The sequence below is a fragment of the Neoarius graeffei genome, chromosome 22, assembly GCF_027579695.1.
Source record: "Neoarius graeffei isolate fNeoGra1 chromosome 22, fNeoGra1.pri, whole genome shotgun sequence".
Lineage (NCBI taxonomy): Eukaryota > Metazoa > Chordata > Actinopteri > Siluriformes > Ariidae > Neoarius > Neoarius graeffei.
Window position 1 is genome coordinate 57,590,748 of NC_083590.1, and position 23,551 is coordinate 57,614,298.

The 23,551-nt window shown below is 43.8% G+C and overlaps 1 protein-coding gene across 10 annotated transcripts in view; it reads left to right on the top strand.

Moving 5' to 3' along the window:
• Positions 1-23,551, top strand: part of LOC132870977 (zinc finger protein 345-like) — a 141,729-nt gene that overhangs the window by 112,182 nt on the left and 5,996 nt on the right. For all 10 annotated transcript variants that reach the window (XM_060905035.1, XM_060905025.1, XM_060905034.1 and 7 more), the window contains 2 exons: positions 19,459-19,526; positions 19,695-19,873. In XM_060905035.1, coding sequence (XP_060761018.1) covers positions 19,471-19,526; positions 19,695-19,873 — 235 coding nt within the window. In that variant the 5' untranslated portion in view covers positions 19,459-19,470. The remainder of the gene's footprint in view (positions 1-19,458; positions 19,527-19,694; positions 19,874-23,551) is intronic.

Genomic DNA, 23,551 nt, shown 5'->3' on the forward strand with positions numbered 1-23,551 from the left:
TTCCAACAACTGACAGTAGAGAGATCCCATGATAGTTGTCACATATACATCTTTGGGTCCCTTCTTATAAAGTGAAATGAGAATGGCGTCTCTCCATAGCTGTGGAGTTGCACCTCTCACCCACACATTGTGAAATGACTAGAGATTACGTCGTCTCCTTGCTGAAGTAGTTCAGCAGGTAATTCCATCATTCCCAGGTGCTTTTCTGGAATTCATCAACTTTACAGTGGCCATTATTTCATCATTTGTGGGTGTTTCATCAAGCTGGTGGATGATAGGTGCTTGTGCAAGTTTCTCAACGACAGCAGGATTGACTACAGACTCGCGATTTAAGACATCACTGAAGTGCTGTCTCCATCTCGCCTTGATTTCGTCTGGCTTACGCAGCAGCACATTTCCAGTCTTTGCACGAAGAGGTGCAAACACTGATGGTGGGCCATAGACTGCACGCAGTTGATGGTACAAAGACTTAGAGTCCCATTTGTCAGCAGATGCCTGTGTTTCGTGAGCTTTATCCCGACACCATGTATCCTTCGCTGTTCTCAGCTCTCGTTGGACCTTGGCCTTGCATTCCTTAAAATCCTTCTCAAACTTATCCCGTTCATGCCCTGGCGCATGATAAGACAAAAGCTCATCATACGCCACTTTCTTTTCAAGTAACCTTGATGCTAACCCAATGTTTTCTTGGAATCAGTCCTCTTGTTTCCTTTTAAAAAATGCTAACACTGAAGAACCGGCATCATAGTGCTGTTTGCTAAAACTCGCACATACGTCATCCTTGTTTAGGTTTATTGATCGCACTGCTTCTTGGTATTCTATGAGCTTCCCAGGGATCTTTAGTTTGGATATGTTGATGTGCTTAAGTGACTTTGCACAACGACACCTTTGGATCTTACGGACTGTGATAGCCATACAGGCACGCACAAGTCTGTGGTCTGTCCAGCATTCAACCCCTCGCATGCATCGGGTAGATGTTGCATCACATATGTCTTTTCTGAGAACAATTATGTAGTCAAGAATGTTTCCAAGTAGCTTTATATTTGTCTTTCTGCCCGAACCAAGTATTGGTTATCACGAAATCAAACTCCTGGCAAAGCTGCAAAAAGAGTTGGCCATTTGCATTATACATTCCCATTCCATGTCTACCTATGCTACTCCAAAGTTCATGGTCACGTCCAACACAGGCATTAAAGTCCCCCAGAAGTGCAAGTTTATCATTCTTATCAACATTTCTCAGAACTGTTCTCAGATCATTGTAAAAGGTGTTTATTTCATCCTGGGGACTAACTAGAGTCGGTGCGTATACACTGACTACTGTCATGAATTGTTTTGACTTGACTTGCGACCTCAGAGTCATTATGCAGTCGGAGAAACCATATGGAAGGTCCGCAAGATTTGCCACTAGATGAGTCTTTACAGTGAACCCCACACCGGATTCCCAGTGTGAATTAGCCGGCTGGCCTTTGTAGAAAATGGTATAGCCTGACTCTGGTTCAACTATTTGGCCATCATCAGAGAATCTTGTTTCTGAGAGTGCAACTATGTCTAAACCATATCGAGACAATTCCCTACATATAAGTGCAGTGTGACGCTCAGGATGATGAGATCCTGGTAAGTTCAACAGGGTATGTACATTCCAACATGCTATCCATAGATTTGATTGATTCCATTTTTGTAGTTGTCCATGATTTAACTCAGTGGTTTGTTCATTGCTTGTATTTCGCCCGCACAGTGAACAATCACCAGCCGTGGGTTGCTGACCGGTTTAAAATTAGGCAAGCTTTTTTAGGACCACCTTTTCTAGGTCCCCTCCTGACCAGCAGGTGAGCAGGCTATCCCTAAAGAGGGCTGCTACATCGCTTGAGGTGCTGCCGATATCCCAAGCCGCCTACGTGTAGTTTAACAATTACACACTCCCAGCTTGTTAGGCCTGTATGCTTCACTGCTCTCCTATCGCCGCAGGGCTTAATCGTGAGTCCATATACAGTGGGTACGGAAAGTATTCAGACCCCTTTAAATTTTTCACTCTTTGTTTCATTGCAGCCATTTGCTAAAATCAAAAAAGTTCATTTTATTTCTCATTAATGTACACTCAGCACCCCATCTTGACAGAAAAAAACAGAAATGTAGAAATTTTTGCAAATTTATTAAAAAAGAAAAACTGAAATATCACATGGTCATAAGTATTCAGACCCTTTGCTCAGTATTGAGTAGAAGCACCCTTTTGAGCTAGTACAGCCATGAGTCTTCTTGGGAATGATGCAACAAGTTTTTCACACCTGGATTTGGGGATCCTGTGCCATTCTTCCTTGCAGATCCTCTCCAGTTCCGTCAGGTTGGATGGTGAACGTTGGTGGACAGCCATTTTCAGGTCTCTCCAGAGATGCTCAATTGGGTTTAGGTCAGGGCTCTGGCTGGGCCAGTCAAGAATGGTCACAGAGTTGTTCCGAAGCCACTCCTTTGTTATTTTAGCTGTGTGCTTAGGGTCATTGTCTTATTGGAAGGTGAACCTTCAGCCCAGTCTGAGGTCCTAAGCACTCTGGAAGAGGTTTTCTTCCAGGATATCTCTGTACTTGGGCGCATTCATCTTTCCTTCAATTGCAACCAGTCGTCCTGTCCCTGCAGCTGAAAAACACCCCCATAGCATGATGATGCCACCACCATGTTTCACTGTTGGGATTGTATTGGGCAGGTGATGAGCAGTGCCTGGTTTTCTCCACACATACCACTTAGAATTAACACCAAAAAGTTCAATCTTTGTCTCATCAGACCAGAGAATCTTATTTCTCATAGTCTGGGAGTCCTTCATGTGTTTTTTGGCAAACACTATGCGGGCTTTCATATGTCTTGCACTGAGGAGAGGCTTCCATTGGGCCACTCTGCCATAAAGCCCCGACTGGTGGAAGGCTGCAGTGATAGTTGACTTTGTGGAACTTTCTCCCATCTCCCTACTGCATCTCTCAGCCGCAGTGATTTGGGGTTCTTTTTTACCTCTCTCACCAAGTCTCTTCTCCCACGATTGCTCAGTTTGGCTGGACGGCCAGGTCTAGGAAGAGTTCTGGTCGTCCCAAACTTCTTCCGTTTAAGGATTATGGAGGCCACTGTGCTCTTAGGAACCTTGAGTGCTGCAGAAATTCTTTTGTAACCTTGGCCAGATCTGTGCCTTGCCACAATTCTGTCTCTGAGCTCCTTGGGCAGTTCCTTCGACCTCATGATTCTCATTTGCTCTGACATGCACTGTGAGCTGTAAGGTCTTATATAGACAGGTGTGTGCCTTTCCTAATCAAGTCCAATCAGTTTAATTAAACACAGCTGGACTCCAATGAAGGAGTAGAATCATCTCAAGGAGGATCAGAAGAAATGGACAGCATGTGAGTTAAATATGAGTGTCACAGCAAAGGCTCTGAATACTTATGACCATGTGATATTTCAGTTTTTCTTTTTTAATAAATTTGCAAAAAATTCTACATTTCTGTTTTTTTCTGTCAAGATGGGGTGCTGAGTGTACATTAATGAGAAATAAAATGAACTTTTTTGATTTTAGCAAATGGCTGCAATGAAACAGAGTGAAAAATTTAAAGGGGTCTGAATACTTTCCGTACCCACTGTAATGTTGCAAGAGTCCAAAAAATTCCTGTGCGTGAGTTTGTTTTGAGTGGATAAAGTGTTGCACATCACTAAACCCACTTCTTAGTACAGTCAGTTTGACTCCAGTGGCACAACAGGGGTTGAGATAACTAGCAACCAACTGAACCTCAGGTTTTATCTATGAGTTTCCCTTTCTAAGAAGAATGTTCTGACGAGAACTAGGGGTCCTTCACTCCCAGTGGGGTTACCGCGCACTGGGACACCATCCCAAGTATTTCTACATCCCCGCGCATTCCATTGGTTATTATTTAACCCATAGTTGGGGCCCTCACAGGTACTACCACTCCGGGCCAGAGTGGACCTGGGAGTAGTGGTGATTAAGATGACTGGCCGAAGATGACTGATGAGGCCAATTTGAGCATGAACGTATCAACCACATGTTGTGATTGATTGATATATATATTTTGCACTTTATTAAACTGTATAGTTCTGCACATACATCCACCTCCCTCGCATACATGACATGGAGATTATTCCATATGACTTTGAACCAACTGAGAAGAGTTGGAAAGACGACAGGATAAGGACTAGTCCGTTGCACCGGTATTCACGTCATTACTGTTGCACAATTGATATTCGTCCGTCGCCAATGCGAAGATGACCATAACATCGGAGTACTTGATTAGGTTCTGTGTGTCCGAAGATGACTAAGGCCAATTCGAGCACGAAAGTATCGACCACATGTTGGACACAAATGTTCAGTAATGGCTAATGAGGTGCCTGCTGCCTTCGTCTTATGGACTTCACGTTTCCTCCTACACTCTGCCAACCATGAAGACGGAAATTAATTTTAATGGAAATTAAAATGTTCCAGGTCAGGCAGCTGGCGGGTTTTCAAAATAATAAATACATGCATGTATTTTTGTGATAAATACATATTATACTGAGTGCATTTCCCACATAATCCTCACTAAGGTTTCGGACAACACTACAAAATGGTGTCCCTGCTATATAGTGCCCTGTATAATGAGTAAGGAGCGATTTCAGACACAGGGAAAACTTCTGGCTTGATTACATCAGCATTTGAAGGAGGGCGCGCATGTCTTTTGACAACATTGGCAGATGTTGGTGACTTTGATTTCTACTGTACGTTTTACTTCCGTCCTATGAAGTCTCACACAGGTCTCTGCGAATCTCATTTATGGCCATTGTTTTGACATATGGACTGATATATTACATGGCATATTTCAAACACTCATAACTTGCTATAGCAGTGACAAAATAGCTGTCAGAAATGCATTCCTATATTTTAGAAAATGAGAAATAGAATTTTGATGATAAATTTGCCTTCAGTTCTCCTTTAAAACTACAGGGCACATTTTACAAATACCATGCAAGTATATGAGAAAATTATGACTAAACTAGAATTAGACTAAAATTAAAATTGAGTTCCACTAATTAAATCTTGATGAAAAAAAAAAGATTAAAATGTAACTGCAGACTTCCAGTCGGAACACCGGCAAAATGGCCACATAGCGAGAGAGCTCCTGGTTGAACCAGAGCAATTAGAGAAATACCCCCATACAAACCAAACAAATCATTCTGTAAAAAACGTAGAGAGAGGGGATAAAAAGCGATATCACCACCTTGAGCAGTAAACGTCGTCTGAAGACAGGTGGGAGAGAAAGACGGAACGCAGCAACAATTAGTAACTAACAGATTTGAGCTAGCAAACAATGCGGTGCAGTGCGGAGAAATGGCCGACTTGGATCTGATTCTGCAAGAACTAAGAGGGTTTCGCCAAGAAAACAAAGAACAATTAGAGACAATAAGAGACGAAATTATAAAGGTGAATACCAGACTAGATGAGGCGGAAGGGCGAATTGAGAAAGCAGAAGAGAGGATCCAAAACACAAGACGTCATCACGGCTATGCTAAAGCTGCACACCAAGTTGGAGGACAAGTTGCTGGACCTGGAAAGCCGCTCCAGGCATGAGAACATAAGGATCTATGGGGTGCCAGAGGGATCCGAGAAGGACTCAACCACGATGGTCTCATTTGTGGAAAATTTACTCCGCGAAGGTTTTGAGCCAACGCAAGACATGCCCGACCTGCAGATTGAAAGGGCTCACCGGTCGCTGGGACCGCAGCCGCCGGGGGATGTGCCGCCATGCTCCATTATAATCTAGTGTCTCAGCTTTAAAACAAAAGAGTCATTAATCCACAAGGCATGGGAGAAGAAGGGATTTACCTGGCAAGGAAACTGTATAAATTTGGATCATGACTACACAGCAAATTCCTCAGTGTTGAATTAACACTTTCAGAGTTAATTTGTGTCCAATTGGACCTATATAAACACAATAGGGTGTTAAATCAACACTCTAGGTGTTAATTCAACACTGGGGATTTTGCTGTGTATCCACCTCTAATACTCAAGAAAAGAAGAGAATACACAGAGATCCGCAAAATGCTGAAGGAAAATAAAGTTGTTCCAGACCCTCTTCCCTGACAGGCTACGCGTGAGACATGAAGACAGAACCAAAACCTACGAGATGGTAGAGGAGGCATCAGAGGACCTGCTGAGACGAGGCTACTCCATGACAACCACCACACCTCCGGAGATGCTCATGGAGCAGGTGCAGCGGCTGACCTGGAAGAGAGTGGACAGACGAGCAAAGAAGGGCACAGCCGAACGGGAACAAAGCTACAAGGAGAAGCTCCAAGCCTTCAGGAAACCATCACCGACCCCCTCCGGGACTTGAAGGAAGTAATCAACACTCAAGGACGGCGGAGTGAATTGTGAAATCTCATATAATGTACTGACTGTAATTAGTGGTGAAGATGCACTATTGGTTCGCTGGGGCAATTTTTTTTTTCACTTTGGACTTTTTTTTTTTTTCTTTTCTCTTCTTCTTCTTCTCTTTTTTTCTGACATGCGACTGTGGCAGGTAAGGGCCTCTTCCTCCGGTCTGAGGAGGGAGACTGTTCCCTTCGAGCCTCCTTGGGAGGCTCAACAGGGTCGGATTATCAGACCCCTACATAGGGAGTCACATTGACAAATAGTGTTCAGTTTGATGTTGTTTAGAGTGTTAGTTGTTTTTTCCCTGCTGGTTCTCGCAGGGAGGGGGAAGCGCACCGGGTTTTTGAGAGGGATGGAGGGGGAAATCACATAGATGCAAAACAGGGCTTTAAAAATAGCGTCATTTAATATAAATGGAGTACTCAACCCAGTTAAAAGGGGGAAGATCTTGTCAAAATTAAAGAAAGATAAAATCCAAATAGCCCTCTTACAGGAGACGCACCTCAATGACGCCGAACATACTAAATTGAATAAATCAGGATTTAAACATGTTTACTTTTCTTCACATGGATCGGGGAGACGGAGAGGAGTGGCGATTCTGATATCCAGTGCGGTAAATTATGAACACGTATCAGAACATAAGGATAAGGAAGGCAGATTTATTTTGGTTACAGGGAAAATAGACGGTACTGTGATAAGTCTCCTTAACGTGTATGTGCCACCGGGCAGTGACTGGTCCTTTTATAAACATATGGTTGATTTAATGACAACAAAAAGTCAAGGGATTTTAATATGTGGTGGAGATTTTAACATCCGATTAAATCCCAGAATTGACTCATCAAACGGGAAATCTGATGCAAAAAAATATTAGCAGACGATTAAATACTTGGATGCGTGAAATGGGGATTGTGGACGTATGGAGAGAGAGAAACCCGACGAGCCGAGACTATTCACATTATTCGTGCGCTCACAATGTTTACTCACGCATCCAGGGCCGTTGACAGCTTTGGCTGGGCCCGGGACAAAATAATCTGAGTGGGCCCCCCCAAATAATCTGAGTGCCCCCCCCACACACACACACACACGCGCGCACGCACATCGCCACACAACAACCACCCACACCCAGCCCCTCTTTTCACAGTCTCCATTCACTCCAACCCTTAAATAACAGGTATTCCAAGCCCATTATAACAGTCAACCATTTTATTTCAACATTTCAACATATTTACAGTTTGAACATTTCCTTAGTCTGCAACTATTCAGGTGCGAAATGCAATGCGCCGGACTTTTGCTGTGGCAAAGTCGTCAATAAGGTCATTGAAGTCCAGCTTCTTTGCAAGTTCGCGCTCTATAGAGCGCATAGCCAGCCCATTGAGCCTCTCCTGTGACATGTTTGAGCGCAGGTAGTTGATAAACCAAAATGATTGTTTACGGGATGGAACTGGGCCTCAATGAGAACGGAGTTATGGCTTTCCCAAAATCTGAACATAGAAGCATCACCACTAGTCACACACGGACTGGCCATTGGGAGTAGCGGGAGTTTTCCCGGTGGTTCAGTGTGGGCCGGCGGAGAAAAAAAAAAAAAAAACAGTTGCGCGCTGGCCTTTAATATGATAAGCAATGTTAACAGTTTCTTTAAGAAACTGTTAACATTGCTTATCATATTAAAGGCCAGCGCGCAACTGTAATAAGCAATGTTAACAGTTTCTTAAAGAAACTGTTAACATTGCTTATCATATTAAAGGCCAGCGCGCAACTGTTTTTTTTTTTTTCTCCGCCGGCCCACACTGAACCACCGGCCCACCGGGAAAACTCCCGCTACTCCCAATGGCCAGTCCGTGTGTGCCACTAGTGATGTGTACAGTGAGTTTTTCAGTGTATTTTTTTGTCTTGTTTTTCATAAACGTCCTTTCCGTACTCGATTTAGAATGTTACAAAAAAAATTGACACCCTCCCAACCACGTAACATTAGCCTATCTGACCTGGGGGCTGACACGTTTATTACGGATAAACCAAAAGGATTACAACGTTCCCTGGATATAGAACTGGACCGAGAAGATTTCAAAATCTTAACATGTAAGCAACAACAATAAAACGGAGGTTGTTTTATTCATTTAGGGCTTATTAGGCTACTTTCATTAATTGCGCTTTTCATACAGGCCTATCATTTTTCACTTGAGCAAGGGAATTGTTTGAAGAGTATCCAGTCTAAGCGAAAGTTTAATGTTTTGCAACAGACTAACCTCAAAACACCCCATTTATAGCCCATTCGTTACATTAAACTCTATCTAGCTGGCAATTTCACATGCCATCGTATCTACACGGGATGATTTCCAACAAAATAAGGTTTAATTAAAAAGAGGCAGCGTTCCACGGGCTTTCAGCTAACCGGAGTCCAGCTCAGCAAGCGTGCCTAAAACATTTGGATATGATTGCGGGCCAATGTGCTATTCTTTGCTTCATTGAGATATATGCAACACAGTGTTATTAAACCGATATGTTTATGAAATAATTCAATGCCCTGTGCATTTCAGTGTTCACTCAGTGTACCCTGCTATCCCCTACTTTATAATTATGAATGGCGCGTCACGCATGCTGGGGTTACATTATGGGGCTGGAAAAAAGTTATCTGTGTCTTACCTGGCTCAGCTGCCCCACTGCCTTCACCACCTGCTGCATCATCAAATCAAATCAAATCAAGTTTGTTTGTATCGCGCTTTTAACAATAAACATTGTCGCAAAGCAGCTTTACAGAATTTGAACGACTTAAAACATGAGCTAATTTTATCCCTAATCTATCCCCATCATCTGAATCTTTTCTAAAATATCTATGCAGTGAGCCCCTGAGGCTCTTGGCTTCTTCAACTCTTTTTCTCTTTTCTTTTCTTTGCTCCTGACTTGTGCATGTTGGCAAACGGGCTCGCACGCTTATTGTCGAAGTGTTATGATGGAATAGTGCCGTGTTATTTGGCGCCTTAATCAAAGACCAAACCATTTCTGCATTGGGGTGGTAGGTGGGTTCTTGAATCTATTTTCGAAGACAATAAAGGCAAAAGAACCAGAAATCATTCATTGAATGCAAATATAGCACATTTTTCTCCCCCAAATCAACACATTTTGAAATGAAACAGAATGATTTAATGGCATCTTCATGAGGGACCAGTTCTGGGCCCCCCCTCATGCCTGGGCCCGGGACAAAATACCCGGTTGTCCCTCCCTGTCGACGGCCCTGCACGCATCGACTACTTTTTTATGCTTAAAGGAGATCTTTTCAGGGTGAGTAACTGTGAAATAGGACCTAGTACTATTTCAGATCACGGTCCCATCTATATGTCAATCCATCTGAATAATAACAAGAAATCCACTCTGGAGACTGAACTCAAACATTCTGAATAACCCAGTTATTAAAGATAAATTGAAAAGCGAAATTAAATTGTATTTGGAAAGTAACGATAATGAAGAAGTGACCCCACCCATTCTCTGGGATGCATTAAAAGCAGTCTTGAGGTGCAAAATAATAGCCATCTCCTCATATGAGAAGAAAATTAGGGAACAAAAACTCAAATTAGAAGAGGTCTTGAAGAGACTATAGAAAGAACACGCAAAGTCTCTCAAAGATGACGACAAATGTAAGATTAAAGAATTAAAAAAGAAATAGATTAAATAAATACTCAAGAAATTCAGAAAAAGCTCCTTTTTACAAAGCAACAATACTATGAGACAGGTGGGAAATCATTGAAACTTCTATCGTATAGGTTAAGAAAACAACAAGCGGACAGAACTATATATAAAATAAGAAGCTCCGAAACAAATGTAGTAGAAACAAGCCCGGAGAAAATACAACAATGCTTCCAAAAATACTATAAAATATTATATACACAACCACAGATAAGCAACGGCAACCAGATCGATGCCTTTCTGGCCCAGGTAAATTTTCCAAATATCACTGATGAACAAAATGGAAAATTAATATCTAAAATAACAAAGGAAAAAATTCAAACAGCAATTAGGAGAAGGGGGGAAGTCTCCAGGGACAGATGGTTTTCCCACAGAATGGTACAAAACAATGCAAGATCAGCTAATTCCAACATTATTAAAAACATTCAACTGGGTTTTGGAGAACAAAAATTTCCCCCCCTCATGGAGGGAGGTAATGATTTCGATCATACCTAAGGAAGGGAAAGACAAATTGGAGTGTGGGAATTACCGTCCCGTAAGTCTTCTAAATAATGACTATAAACTATTCACCTCCATATTATCCAAATGAATAGAATTGACACTACCAGTATTAATACACAAGGACCAGACTGGCTTTATCAGACAAAGACAGACCCAAGATAACATCAGGAAAACACTGCACATTATGAGAAGTCACACATCAAAAACTGGAGACACTGATATTAAGTTTGGACGCTGAGAAAGCATTTGACTCAGTGAGGTGGTCATTCTTATATAAGTACTTTCGAAATTTGGCTTCCATACAACTATAATTGACACGTTTGCAGCACTATATAACAAACCAACAGCTAGAATCCAAATCAATGGAAACTTAACCAACTCATTCACTCTGGAAAGAGGAACGAGGCAGGGGTGTTGTGCGTCGCCGCTCCTCTTCGCCTTGTTTATAGAACCCACGAGTCAACTAATTAGGCAGAGGACTGATATAAAGGGGGTAACAATGGCATCTGGGGAGCAAAAACTGGCCCTATTCGCCGATGATTTATTGATAAGTATAACACAACCTACTCAGACACTCCCAAAACTGATGAAATTGCTAGAGGAATTTGGTTTAGTTTCTGAGTATAAAATTAATATTAATAAAACCCAAGCATTAACATTTAATTATGACCCTCCACCTTTAATTAAGACCATGTACAATTGGAAGTGGGATGCTGAGTCCATTAAATATTTGGGTGTCTCATTACCTAGGGACTTCAAGAGACTGTATAGCATCAATTATGGCCCATTAAATTCAAAGATAAAAACTGATATACAAAGATGGAACGTTATTCCCTTTTTAAGTTTAAGCTCCCGGATAGATTCAATCAGGATGAATATTCTTACATGGATGTTGTACCTTTTTCAATGTTTACCAGTTAAAGTATCATCTAAACAGTTCTTAGAGTGGGAGAGATTAATAGCGAGATATCTGTGGCAAGGGAAAAAGGCCAGAATTAAATTTAAAATGTTGCAATTAAGAAAAGAAAAGGGGGGGGGGGGGGGAATGGGCCTTCCCTGCTTACAGGATTACTACCATGCAGCTCAACTGAGACCTTTAGTCTGCCTGTGCTCGCCTACATACACTGCAGCATGGAAGGAAATAGAAGGAACAACGATAAAGGGAATTCCAATAACAGCTTTATTAAGTGACAATGAACTACAAGAGGAACAGGAGATCCCAGAGGACTCTATAACAAGCAACTTCCTGAAGTCCTGGCAGGAAACAGTCAAAATTTGCAGATTAAAAGACACATCTAAGATTATGAGGTGGTGTGCTTATGATTTCAGACTTTACGCCAAATAAAACTGACGGTGGATTTAAGACATGGATCACAAAAGGTTTAACTACCTATTATTCATTTGTCCACAAGGGGGCATTTCAGAGTTTTGAGGCCCTACAGAAGGATCATGGTCTAGGGAGAGATGATTTTTTTTAGGTACCTACAAGTGAGACACTATTATAACAAAAATATTAAAGAGGCGTTAGGAAAAGATGAGTCAGGGTTCATGGAGGTATTCTTATCATTAACTGGGTCCAGATCTTGCAACAAAATTATCTCCAAATTATATAATGCTATACAACTATCCAGACAAGAGAATACAGAATACATAAAGAGGAAGTGGGAAACAGAAATAGGGACAATGATTACACAGGAGAGCTGGGAGAAAATATGTCAACTACAGTGGATCTCAACCGGGTCAAACACATGGCGGGAGTTATGTTGGAAAAGTATAACAAGATTTTTCACCACACCCATTCAAAAACGTCATCAAGGTAGCGGGGACACTTGTTGGAGACTCTGTGGGTTTAATGGAGCCAACCACTTCCATATCTTTTGGGATTGCCAAGCAATAAAATCCTACTGGGAAGAGATCTACAAACATATTAAAAATATATTTAATGTGAACATTCCATTAAAATGTGAAATGATGTTCTTGGGTAATATAATGTTTAAAACATAAAAGACAAAAAAATGCTGACTTTACTGTTGGCAGCTAGTAAGAAATGTGTTACGAGGAAATGGTTAAATGTGGAACCTCCCACCATCGACGAATGGATTGAAATTGTTTATGAGATCTATGTTATGGAAATGATTTCTGTAACAGTTTGTATAGGTGGGTGGAGCACTGAGGACGGCAGGACAGAGATCAGGTTCTGAAATAGGGGTTTTATTGCCACACTTTTCAGTGAACAACTCTTAAACCAAACAGACACACACACACACACACACGACTGGCGTCTGGTTCGGGGATGAGCTCCTCTGCTCTACACTCTCCCTCCTTAAATAGGGCGCGGTCACTGGGAAGACACACACAAACACAGGTTAATTGACATCAGGTGTAGTGATTCTGCCACTTACCTTCCCTGACTCCGCTCTCCTGTCACAGACCGGCGCTTGACCACGCCCCCGCTGCCACATACCCCCACTGCCCGACTCAGGCCGGGCGGCTGTCCGGCCTGCAGCCGACTCCCCCCTCCCCCTTTGACGGGAGAGGAAGTCCGCCACGACCATCTGCGTCCCCAGTCTGTGGACCACCTTGAAATTAAAGGGTTGGAGTGCCAGATACCAACGGGTGATCCGCGCGTTGGCGTCCTTCATGCGGTAGAGCCACTGGAGGGGCGCGTGGTCCAAATAGAGGGTGAAAGGGCGCCCCAGCAGATAGTAACGGAGGGCGAGGACCGCCCACTTGATTGCCAGACATTCTTTTTCTATTGTGCTGTAGCGCCCCTCACGCACCGACAGCTTCCTACTGATGTATAGGACTGGGCGGTCCTCCCCCTCCACCTCCTGGGACAAAACAGCCCCCAGCCCTCTGTCCGATGCATCCGTCTGTAACATAAAGGGGAGAGAAAAGTCAGGGGAGTGTAAAAGTGGCCCCACACACAGTGCGGCCTTTACCTCAGAAAAAGCCCCCTGGCATTGCTCCGTCCACTGGACCGGATCTGGTGCCCCCTTTTTAGTGAGATCAGTCAGCTGGCTGGTGACATCCGAATAATTAGGTATAAACCTCCGATAATAGTCAGCCAACCCCAGGAACTGTCTCACCCCCTTTTTGGTCTTGGTCCTTGGGCAGGCCGCAATTGCTGCGGTCTTGTTAATTTGGGGACGCACCTGCCCGTTGCCCAAGTGGAAGCCCAGATACCGTACTTCCTCCTGCCCAATCACACACTTCTTCGGGTTGGCTGTGAGACCCGGTCGTCTCAGCGACCTAAGGACGGCCCTCAGATGTTCGAGATGCCTCGGCCAGTCATTACTATAGATGATTGTCATCGAGGTAGGCGGCCGCATAGGTGGCATGGGGGCAGAGGACCCTGTCCATTAGCCGCTGAAACGTAGCGGGCGCCCCGAACAGCCCGAACGGAAGTTTGACGAATTAGTGTAAACCGAACGGTGTGGAAAAGGCCGTTTTTTCTCGGGATAGTGGAGTCAAGGGGATCTGCCAGTATCCCTTCGTTAAATCCAGTGTCGAATAAAAGCGAGCAGTGCCTAGTCGACCGAGCAACTCATCAATACGAGGCATTGGGTACGCGTCGAATTTAGACACCGCGTTGACTTTTCTGTAGTCCACACAGAACCGGACCGACCCGTAGCCCTTGGGTACCAAGACCACCGGGCTGCTCCAGTCACTGTGGGACTCCTCGACGATGCCCATTTCGAGCATGGCCTCGAGTTCTTCCCGAACCACTTTTTTCTTGTGTTTGGGTAGCCTGTAAGGGCGGCTACACACTACCACCCCCGGGGGCATCTCAATGGTGCTCTATGAGGTTGGTGCGGCCGGGCAGGGGTGAGAATCCGTCCGAAAACTTGGTCTGCAACTGGGCGACCTCCGCGAGTTGGGTCGGGGAGAGGTGGTCTCCACAGGGGACCGGAGAAGTATGCGATGTCAATGCGCCTTTTTGAACCTCCGGCCCCAGCTCCGCCTTCTCTGGAACCACCGACATCAACGCTACTGGGACCTCCTCGTTCCAGAGTTTGAGTAGATTGAGGTGGTAAATCTGTAGCACCCCACCCCTGTCCGTTCGCCTCACCTCATAGTCGACGTCCCCGACTCGCCGTGTGACCTCGAAGGGTCCTTGCCACTTGGCGACTAATTTAGAGCTCAATGTGGGCAACAGTACGAGTACCTTATCTCCCAGTGCGAACTCTCTAAGGTGCGTACCCTTGTCGTACAGGCGGGTCTGCCGTTCTTGGGCCTGACGCAAATTCTCCTGGGTTAGGTGCGTGAGTGTGTGGAGTTTTGCGCACAGGTCAATTACGTATTGAATTTCGTTTTTACTTGGTGAAGGTCCCTCCTCCCAATTTTCTCGCAGCACATCTAAAATGCCGCGCGGCTTACGCCCATATAATAATTCAAATGGGGAGAACCCCGTGGAGGCTTGGGGGACCTCTTGCACTGCAAATAACAAGGGTTCGAGCCATTTATCCCAGTTATGTGTGTCCTCACTTACGAATTTTTTAATTATTTTCTTGAGGGTGCGATTAAACCGTTCAACTAAACCGTCCTTTTGTGGGTGATACACGCTGGTGCGGATCGGCTTAATACCCAATAACCTATACAGTTCGTTCAGTGTTCGTGACATAAACGAGGTGCCTTGATCAGTCAGAATCTCTTTCGGGATTCCAACTCGGGAGATGACGCAGAAGAGTGCCTCCGCAATACCGAGTGCTGAGATATTGCGAAGAGGCACGGCTTCCGGGTATCGCGTTGCATAGTCCACCAGAACTAATATAAAGCGGTACCCTCGTGTTGACCGATATAATGGCCCGACGAGATCCATCCCAATTCTTTCGAACGGGGTCTCGATTAACGGTAGAGGGTGCAAAGGCGCTTTTGGAATGGCCACTGGATTTACTAACTGGCATTTGCGGCACGCCGTACACCACCTATGGATATCGCCACGAATCCCCGGCCAATAGAATCAGGCCATTATTCGGGCTAGTGTCTTATCCTGCCCTAGGTGTCCAGCCATGGGATTAAAGTGAGCCGCCTGGAATACCAATTCCCAGCGGCTCTTCGGAATTAAAAGCTGCGTGACTCGCTCTTTAGTTTGAGTGTCCTGCGTCACTCAGTATAATCTATCCTTCATAATCGTGAAGTAGGGGAAGGACGGGGTGGCGTTCGGCTGGAGCGTTTGACCATTGATTACTCTCACTTGATCAAACGCATGCCGCACAGTCTCGTCTCGCAATTGCGACTGCTCAGGGGTGCGCCCCACATGCTGGAGGACGGCCCGGTGGAGGTCTGCGTAGGCCAGCCAGCGGTCGGCGGGGAGCTGTAGCCCGGCCAGCTGCGCCTCTCCTGTTAGCAGGGGGAGGAGGCACGCCATGCGCTGCTCCATCGGCCACCCCGAGGTCTCCGCATCTTTGTGATCCGTTCTTTGAAAAGAGCCATTCAAAAGACTGGCTCATTTGGCTCTTTTTAAATATTTATTCAGTTTTAAGAAGACAGCGTCTAAAGAAGCCAGATCCCTCTGCTTAGACAGTGACATCAATATTTCTGGACATACCTTTTATATAAAGCAACCTAGACTTACATTATTGTAACACCTAAACGCTCATAAATAACCATTAAAAAACAATGAGGGCTTCAATGAATGTCCATGCAGAACGGCTTTTCTGTAAAAAAAAAAAAGAACCCACTCAAGAACATAGTTATCAAGAACACAAGAATATTTTATAGAAAAACACTTGTTTTACAAAAATATTTAAGTCTGAGATACAAAATAGACACAACTACAATAAATATAACACAAGAACTAGTTATCACACAAGAACATTTTAATAGAAAAAAACAAACTTTCTATCTTAAAAATATTGAAATTGTAACAAAAATAGATACAACTAAACAGTCAGATAAATAGATAAAGTTATAACAAGAACACAAGATTATTTTAATAGGAAAAAACAAACTATTAATGCAAAAAATATATTATTATTAGAAAAATAGATACAACTAGACAAACAGATAAATAAATAAAATACACAAAAATAGAACAAACAAAATGACAATAGAATAAATTAAATGAACGTCCGTGCAAAGTAGTTTTCCCACAATATTATCATTAATATCACACAACAACATTATAAACTATGTACAAAACAATTTGAACTATTAGGCAAACAGATAAAACTTGAATAAATAAAAGGCAAATGAATGCTTGCCTGCACGCGCGCGCACACACACACCATTATGAATGATGTTTTTATATTTCATTTTCACCTGTTGCCAGGTGCGTTTGGCACTGCTGTTGCCTCTGAAATGTTCACAGGACATACACCAACTTAGTCAAAGGGACTGAACAGTCAGTCATCCTAATTCATGTGACTCTGTGCACATATCAGCTTAAGTAGGCTACTCCATGAATTTACCATACCAAATTTTATTCAGGATTTTTCGGACATTAAACAAGCTATATGACTGGGGCCACGTCAAAGGACCATTTTCTGTGACTTGTGATTGATCATGAAGCTTCTCTCATCCTATACTTCTGTTCTGGAACATGTAGAAGGGAGAATGTACTTGCGCATTTACCCGATCGGCAATTCATTGCCAACATGCTTGCCGCTCCTTATTGGCAGCTGCTGTGTTAGATTTTGCTCTTAATGTTGTTTTGAACTCCTCGTAGCTTTGCATTATGACAGCGCATTCTTCCTCCGTGAAGTACGGCGACCGTGCCATTGTGAACAGTGGTGATTTGCGCTGATAACCTCCCCTTTAACGTGAACACGCATTAACCCTGATTAGGTTAACACAGGTTCAACAAATCAACTTCATAACTGGCGTTGTAGTACCGTTTAACCCCAAACAAGATAACCAGGTTTTGTCAACCCCGGTTTAGCGGGGGAACCGTGGGTAACTTCTGGGTAGGTTGACCTCCGTTCGTAGTACAGGGCCCAGGTGTAGTGATTCTGCCACTTACCTTCCCTGACTCCGCCCTCCTGTCACAGACCAATGCTTGACCACGCCCCCGCTGCCACAATTTCTTTTTCCCCTCAAAGTTGAGAAAGATGATTTTTGTAAGATCTGGACCAAGTGGACTGAATATGTAAAACCAATCAGATCTGATTTTATTTAACTATACTCATGTTTTGTGTGAATCTACCCTCTTTTATTTATATATATATATATATATATACTGATTGCATGTAGGGGTGTGCTCCCCGGTTCTGTTGTTTGTTATTGCTTCCATCTGGAATGGTTTGGGTCCGTGGAAGAAAGCTCCAGAGGGGCAGTATGTACAACATCATTGTGTCTTTGACAAACTGAGTTAATGTACATGTGTAGTGATGTATGTGATGGAGATGTGCCTTTCTGAATAAAAAGAGAATTAAAAAAAATAAAATAAAATGTAACTACAATTTTCAGTCCACAACTAAGACTAAAAGTAAGTTTAAAATTATTTAAATTAAAAATGAACACTGCTACACTGAACTAAACCAACATTAGCTCCCAAACACTTATGGCAAATAAATATTACTTGTACAAATCCAAAATATTTTATATAAAACCCATTTAGTGACAGAACTGACTTTAAAGTTGCGCATTTATCTAACTTTCTGTTTAGAGACCAAAAAACAAGGGATGGATATTTATCAGAGAGGTCTGATTCACAGCACAGCTTTGCCATGTCAGACATAAAGCCTTTCATGATGAACCTTTCCTTTGCCTAAATTCTGATAAAGCTTTGCCTGCATTTTTCTACAGTTACTAAATTCATCTTGGAGCTTGTCAGCTGTTTTGTGAACCTTAAGATACAATCGAGAACCTTTTACTTCAGCCTTCATGAGGCTTAATATAATATTGGCATGAGCCATTGTTCTCGTTTCTGTATACTAGAGGTCTGTGCGGGACAGAATTTTCAGTCCCGTTCCCGCCCGCTCCCGCATTGTGCAGTCCCGCTCCCGCAAAGAATTATGATTTTCAGTCCCGCTCCCGCCTGCGCCTGCCATATTTTGTCCCGCTCCCGCCCGCAAATCCCGCATGATGCAGACGTTCGCGTTATTTCTCACGAAAGTTCTTGTCATTGGCTTGGGGAATTAAACATGCTGAGCTTAGCTGAGCTCTCCACTGACCGAGCCTTCATTTATTGTAAGTTTATTGTTTAGACTCTGAGATTCTGCTGACACATTCCAAGTTGAGCGCTGCATGCGCTCATGATTGACAGCTCTCGCTTTGCACACTCGCACTCCCACTTCCGAGTCTGTGGCGTTATGATTCCAACCGCAATTTCATTCTCCTCTCATATGAAGTGCTGCGCAACCACAACCAGCTCCTCAGATTATACACTGTCTATTTCTAGCTTTAAATTGAACAATCTGTGCGATACACAGTCCTTTTTAATACTAGTTAATACTTTTTAATACTTAGGGCTAATACTCTTGACTTTTTAATGGTAAATGTACCTCTTTTTAAAGCAGCACTTACTTCTGAAGCACTGTGAGCTTCACTAGAGGAGCTCTGCTCTTCTGCCATGATCGGAGATCTCAAACACGGAAGAGTGGAAAGGAATCGGAAACGTACGCGAGATTAGACCACATCCGCAAATTTAGGCATCTTAAAATGTTTTTATTAATGCCAAATAAAATATCCAGCACAAATTATATATGATAGACATAAATTAATAATTTATAAATTTTATTTTAAACACGTTTTTAGTTAGCAGGACTGCAGCTTATCACCTCTCCCGCCCGCGCCCGCATTGTGCACTCCCCCTCCCGCCTGCGCCCGCAATGAGCTTTCAAAATTTGTCCCGTGCCGCACTGCTTTGCAGGGCTCTACTATATACCTCATTTAAAGCAATAGATTGATTTAGTGAAGAAAAATGTAAATGTGGTATTTTTCTACAGGTATACAGGAGCATGCAGTGTGAACAATACATTGATGCCAAAAGAGAAATGCATGTGAATTGGATGAGGTGAGGAATGCACCAGTTGTTGGGTCATTTTAGTGATTTGATTTTACAGCTCCTCATTTGTTGGAAGAACTTTATCTTCATGTCACTGATATCTCTGCCTTGCTTTCTCCAAGTCTGTGAGACTGATCTGATTTTTACCTTTTCTGGAATGTTGCCTCACTCTTTTAGGTATGTGAATTGTGCCCGTAATGAAGAAGAACAGAATCTTGTGGCATTTCAGTATCAAGGGCGAATTCTGTATCGTTGCTGTCGACCCATTAACCCAGAACATGAGCTCTTGGTGTGGTATGAAGAGGAGTACACCAAAGAACTCAGTCCTGCACCTACAGGAACAACCAGACAGCAAGGTGTTACTTTTGTCTAAGAGGTTATAGAGGTTATTTTCTGTATCATCTAGTGACACATTTTTGAGTCGAACAGTGTTTCTGGGATGAAAGCTGTTGCACAGTGCAGTCTACAATAACCAGAGCACACTCCCAGAGAACTCATTTTGGCCTGTTCCACCAACCAGGTAAGTCTTCTCTATCATGTGACAATGACCAACCAGAGAGGGTGAAGTCTATTGGCTTCCTTTGTGGCATGTGAAGTCAGCCCACTGCATATCTTATTGCGAAACTGACTGTATAGTAAACCACAAAATACTGTTGCAGTTTTATTCATCATGCACAATTTAACCAGAAGTAGCGTAAAATGCATGCCCTGTGGATCCCGAGTGGCACAGCAGGAAAGTGTTGTCCCCATCATGCAGTCAAAACCATCAACCACTGTACAAGTCAATTGGAACAAATTTGCTTTATTTCAGCAGTATATGTGATGATGGTTATATTATCAAGCAATTTAACAAGCAAGAACATTTTTAGTATTTTTATGGAATTCAATAATTCCACAAGTCATGCTATGGAGACATAATCTTTTTAATTATGTTTATTTTTAACTCCTTAAAGCAGATATGCAGAACCTTTATTTTTAAATAAATTTCTGAGTGGATAATATCTCCATCCTTGACTCTTGTGTGCTGCATAAATGGGAATAAAAAAAAAATTTGAGAGTTAAAATCGACTGCACAGTTGGCATGTGAGCTGCCCCGCTAAGCCAGCCAGCCCTGAGCGCGTGACATCACAGCGGGAACCGGTTTTAAGGCCGAGGCCTTTTCAAGCTATAGACCAAAGTCACAGTGGCGGCTCCTGAATTTTTTTCGGGGGGGGGGGGCAATTTTCCCCCGTTATGTCTACACGGGCCATAAATGTCCACAGGACTGAAGTAAATTGACCGAGGTAGCAAGTCAATAGTCAACCAAACCCAGAAAAACACCAGGGTGACTGGAGCCCTCAGTTTCGTCTTTGCCTCATAAAGCTAACTCGAACACTCCACAAAATTTCACGCATTGGGTGAGCTGGTTTAATATGTGCCTGTTCTTGCTCACCTCATTGTTGTGGCAGTGAACTGCTAGCCTGTAGCCCTCATCCAGCTGTGTAGCGATGTTCACTCTCCCAAAAGCCGAAAATTTCAGGCAGCTGCCCATGTGAATCTTTGATGACTCATGGTTTTTTTTAATTTTCTCCAACAAATGATGCATGTCCGAAACTCCAGTGACCGTCCAAGCAGTGTTGTCCGTGGAGCCACCTCCAGGGTGGAAAAGTAAGCAGGGGGAGCAGAAAATCGCTGAGGCGTCCTTGCAGCCAGCTCGCCAGGATTTGCGCTGGGACCATGTTGAAGTAAAACCTCGAGTATATGATTTCCCCCCTTGTCGAAATTTGTTTTATGTTTAGATTTGGTCGAGGGGGGTCCAGCTTGTTTTGTTGCCAATTTAGCTCGATTTGATCGCTGACTAAATGGAACTTCTTTTAAGGACCGCACTGAATTGCTTTCTGCATCCATCTCACCTCAGAAACTGAGCGGATCGAACCATAGACATATAAACATAGACGCCGCATTGAGCTGGTGGCCCTGTTGCTGGGATACGTCAGAGTGTCCGCCATATTTGATGTGGCAAATCTTCCCCGTAAACCAATGCAAGTAAATGGACTGAACTTCATAAAGCCCCTTTCTACAATAATATTTAACTCGATGCCTTTTATTCACCCATTAAGACACACACGTATATATTTGGGAAACAAACAGGCATCAAAACAACATATATAACTTTTAATGTGATGGTTATAAATAGTGTGTGAAATACCCTGTACACTGCAAACTAGCAACAGATACGTGATAGATAGCTCAGGTAAGCTAATCAGTCAGCATACCGTAGCAAGCTACCAAAACCTGAGGCCACAATAACCAACCTACAAGACTGAATATGATAAATGATGGAAATAGTGGAAAAACTGGAAATAGTGAATGAAAATAAAAATTTACTGTTTTATTTATTGAGTCACCACACAGACCTGCTCTCGCTGAATAAAGTGAGCTGAATGACCGCCAAACTGAGTTCGGCCAGGTTCTAACGTCATACCAAAACAAAATACATCACTGATTCCTTCACATTCAGAAAGGTTAAAAACATTCATCATACATTCAAAAACGTTCATCATAGTGTGGCACTGTATTATCTAATTCTCACTGCTTATAACTATAGACCTACCCGGTGGAGATGAGCTGGGAAACTGAAGACTGAAGGAAAAGTATTGAAAAGTATTTTTCCAGTCTCACCTGTGAAAGGTCATCCCATGTGATCTCGTTTGGACGGTAAAACTGTTGGTACAGTTAAACGCAGCACATGAATGAGGCATCTTTATTCTCGGCTACTGTCTAGACGCTATACCAGAGACGGTTGAAGAATCTCCACTTTGCCACATCCAATATAGCGGCGAGGATGACGTATGATTCTACGCAGAATGCGGCATCTATGTTTATATGTCTATGGGATCGAACGCAACTTTGCCGCGCTGCACAGTGATGTAAGCACGTTAGGGCAAGCCCCCCCAGAACCCATAGAGATTGTATTGAAGTGTCAGTCGGGAGAAAAAAAATACATTAACATGGGACTCTATCAGTGAACTCTTGGGCGATTTTCAGCGTGACTGAAATCGCCCCAAAAGGGGGGGTACTCTAGAAGCAAGACCACCCTGATTGGACAATGATACCCAGAGACAGATTAAAATGGCCTCGAGCAGTACTGGTGAAAGTTTGTTTTAAAAAAAGAAAAAAATTTTTTTTTTCTTTTTGGCAGTGCGTCGCCCAATCACCCTTATGCACCAGCTGCCCTTGCCAATTGTGCTCTTCCCAATGCCTCATCTTGCACCAGGCTTTGGTGGTTTGAGGTCTGATTACAGCCAGAGTCCACCAAAGCCTGATGCGTATCCCCTTGGATACTCACCGGTATGTGATGCGTTCCGGCCCGATCGAGGGCGGTCACTGGTGCGTTGGGGATCCGGACCATTGCGCCCACCTCCATCGCCGAGCACTGATGCTGGAGGTACCCCGGTTCCCTGCAGCGCCAGCATACTGGCCCAGGCTCTCTCTCTGCACCGGCGTTCCAGAGAGCACTCACCTGAGGGGGGAAAGACACAGACAAGGAAGTAGGAAACGGTAGGGTGCAGCGGGCTGGCTGGGGTGGAGCCGGCCCCTGCCTCCATGGTGGGGGAATGGGGCGAGGACAAGAAACAGAGGGAGAGGGAGAAGAGAGGGAAGAAGGGGAGACATGCTGTCCTGCCATTGGAACGGCTGCCATATGGTCCTCCGCTAGTTCGATGGCCTGATCCAGCAACGCCAGGTGATGGCACTGGACCCACTCTGCTGTTCCTTCCGGAAGTCAGGCGACAAATTGTTCCAGCGCCACCAGATCGATGATTCCCTCGGCATCGCAGTTGTCGGCCGTCAGCCACCGCCAGCAGGCGTCCCGGAGTTGCTGGCCAAACGCAAACAGCTGGCCGACCTTCTCCAGGCGCAGCACGCGGAAGCGCTGCCATTGTTGTTCCAGGGTGCGACCCACGCGTTGGAGGACAACCCTGTGGAGGTCCACGTAGACCAGCCATCTGTCGGCGGGGAGCTGTAGCGCGGCCAGCTGCGCCTTGCCCGTTAGC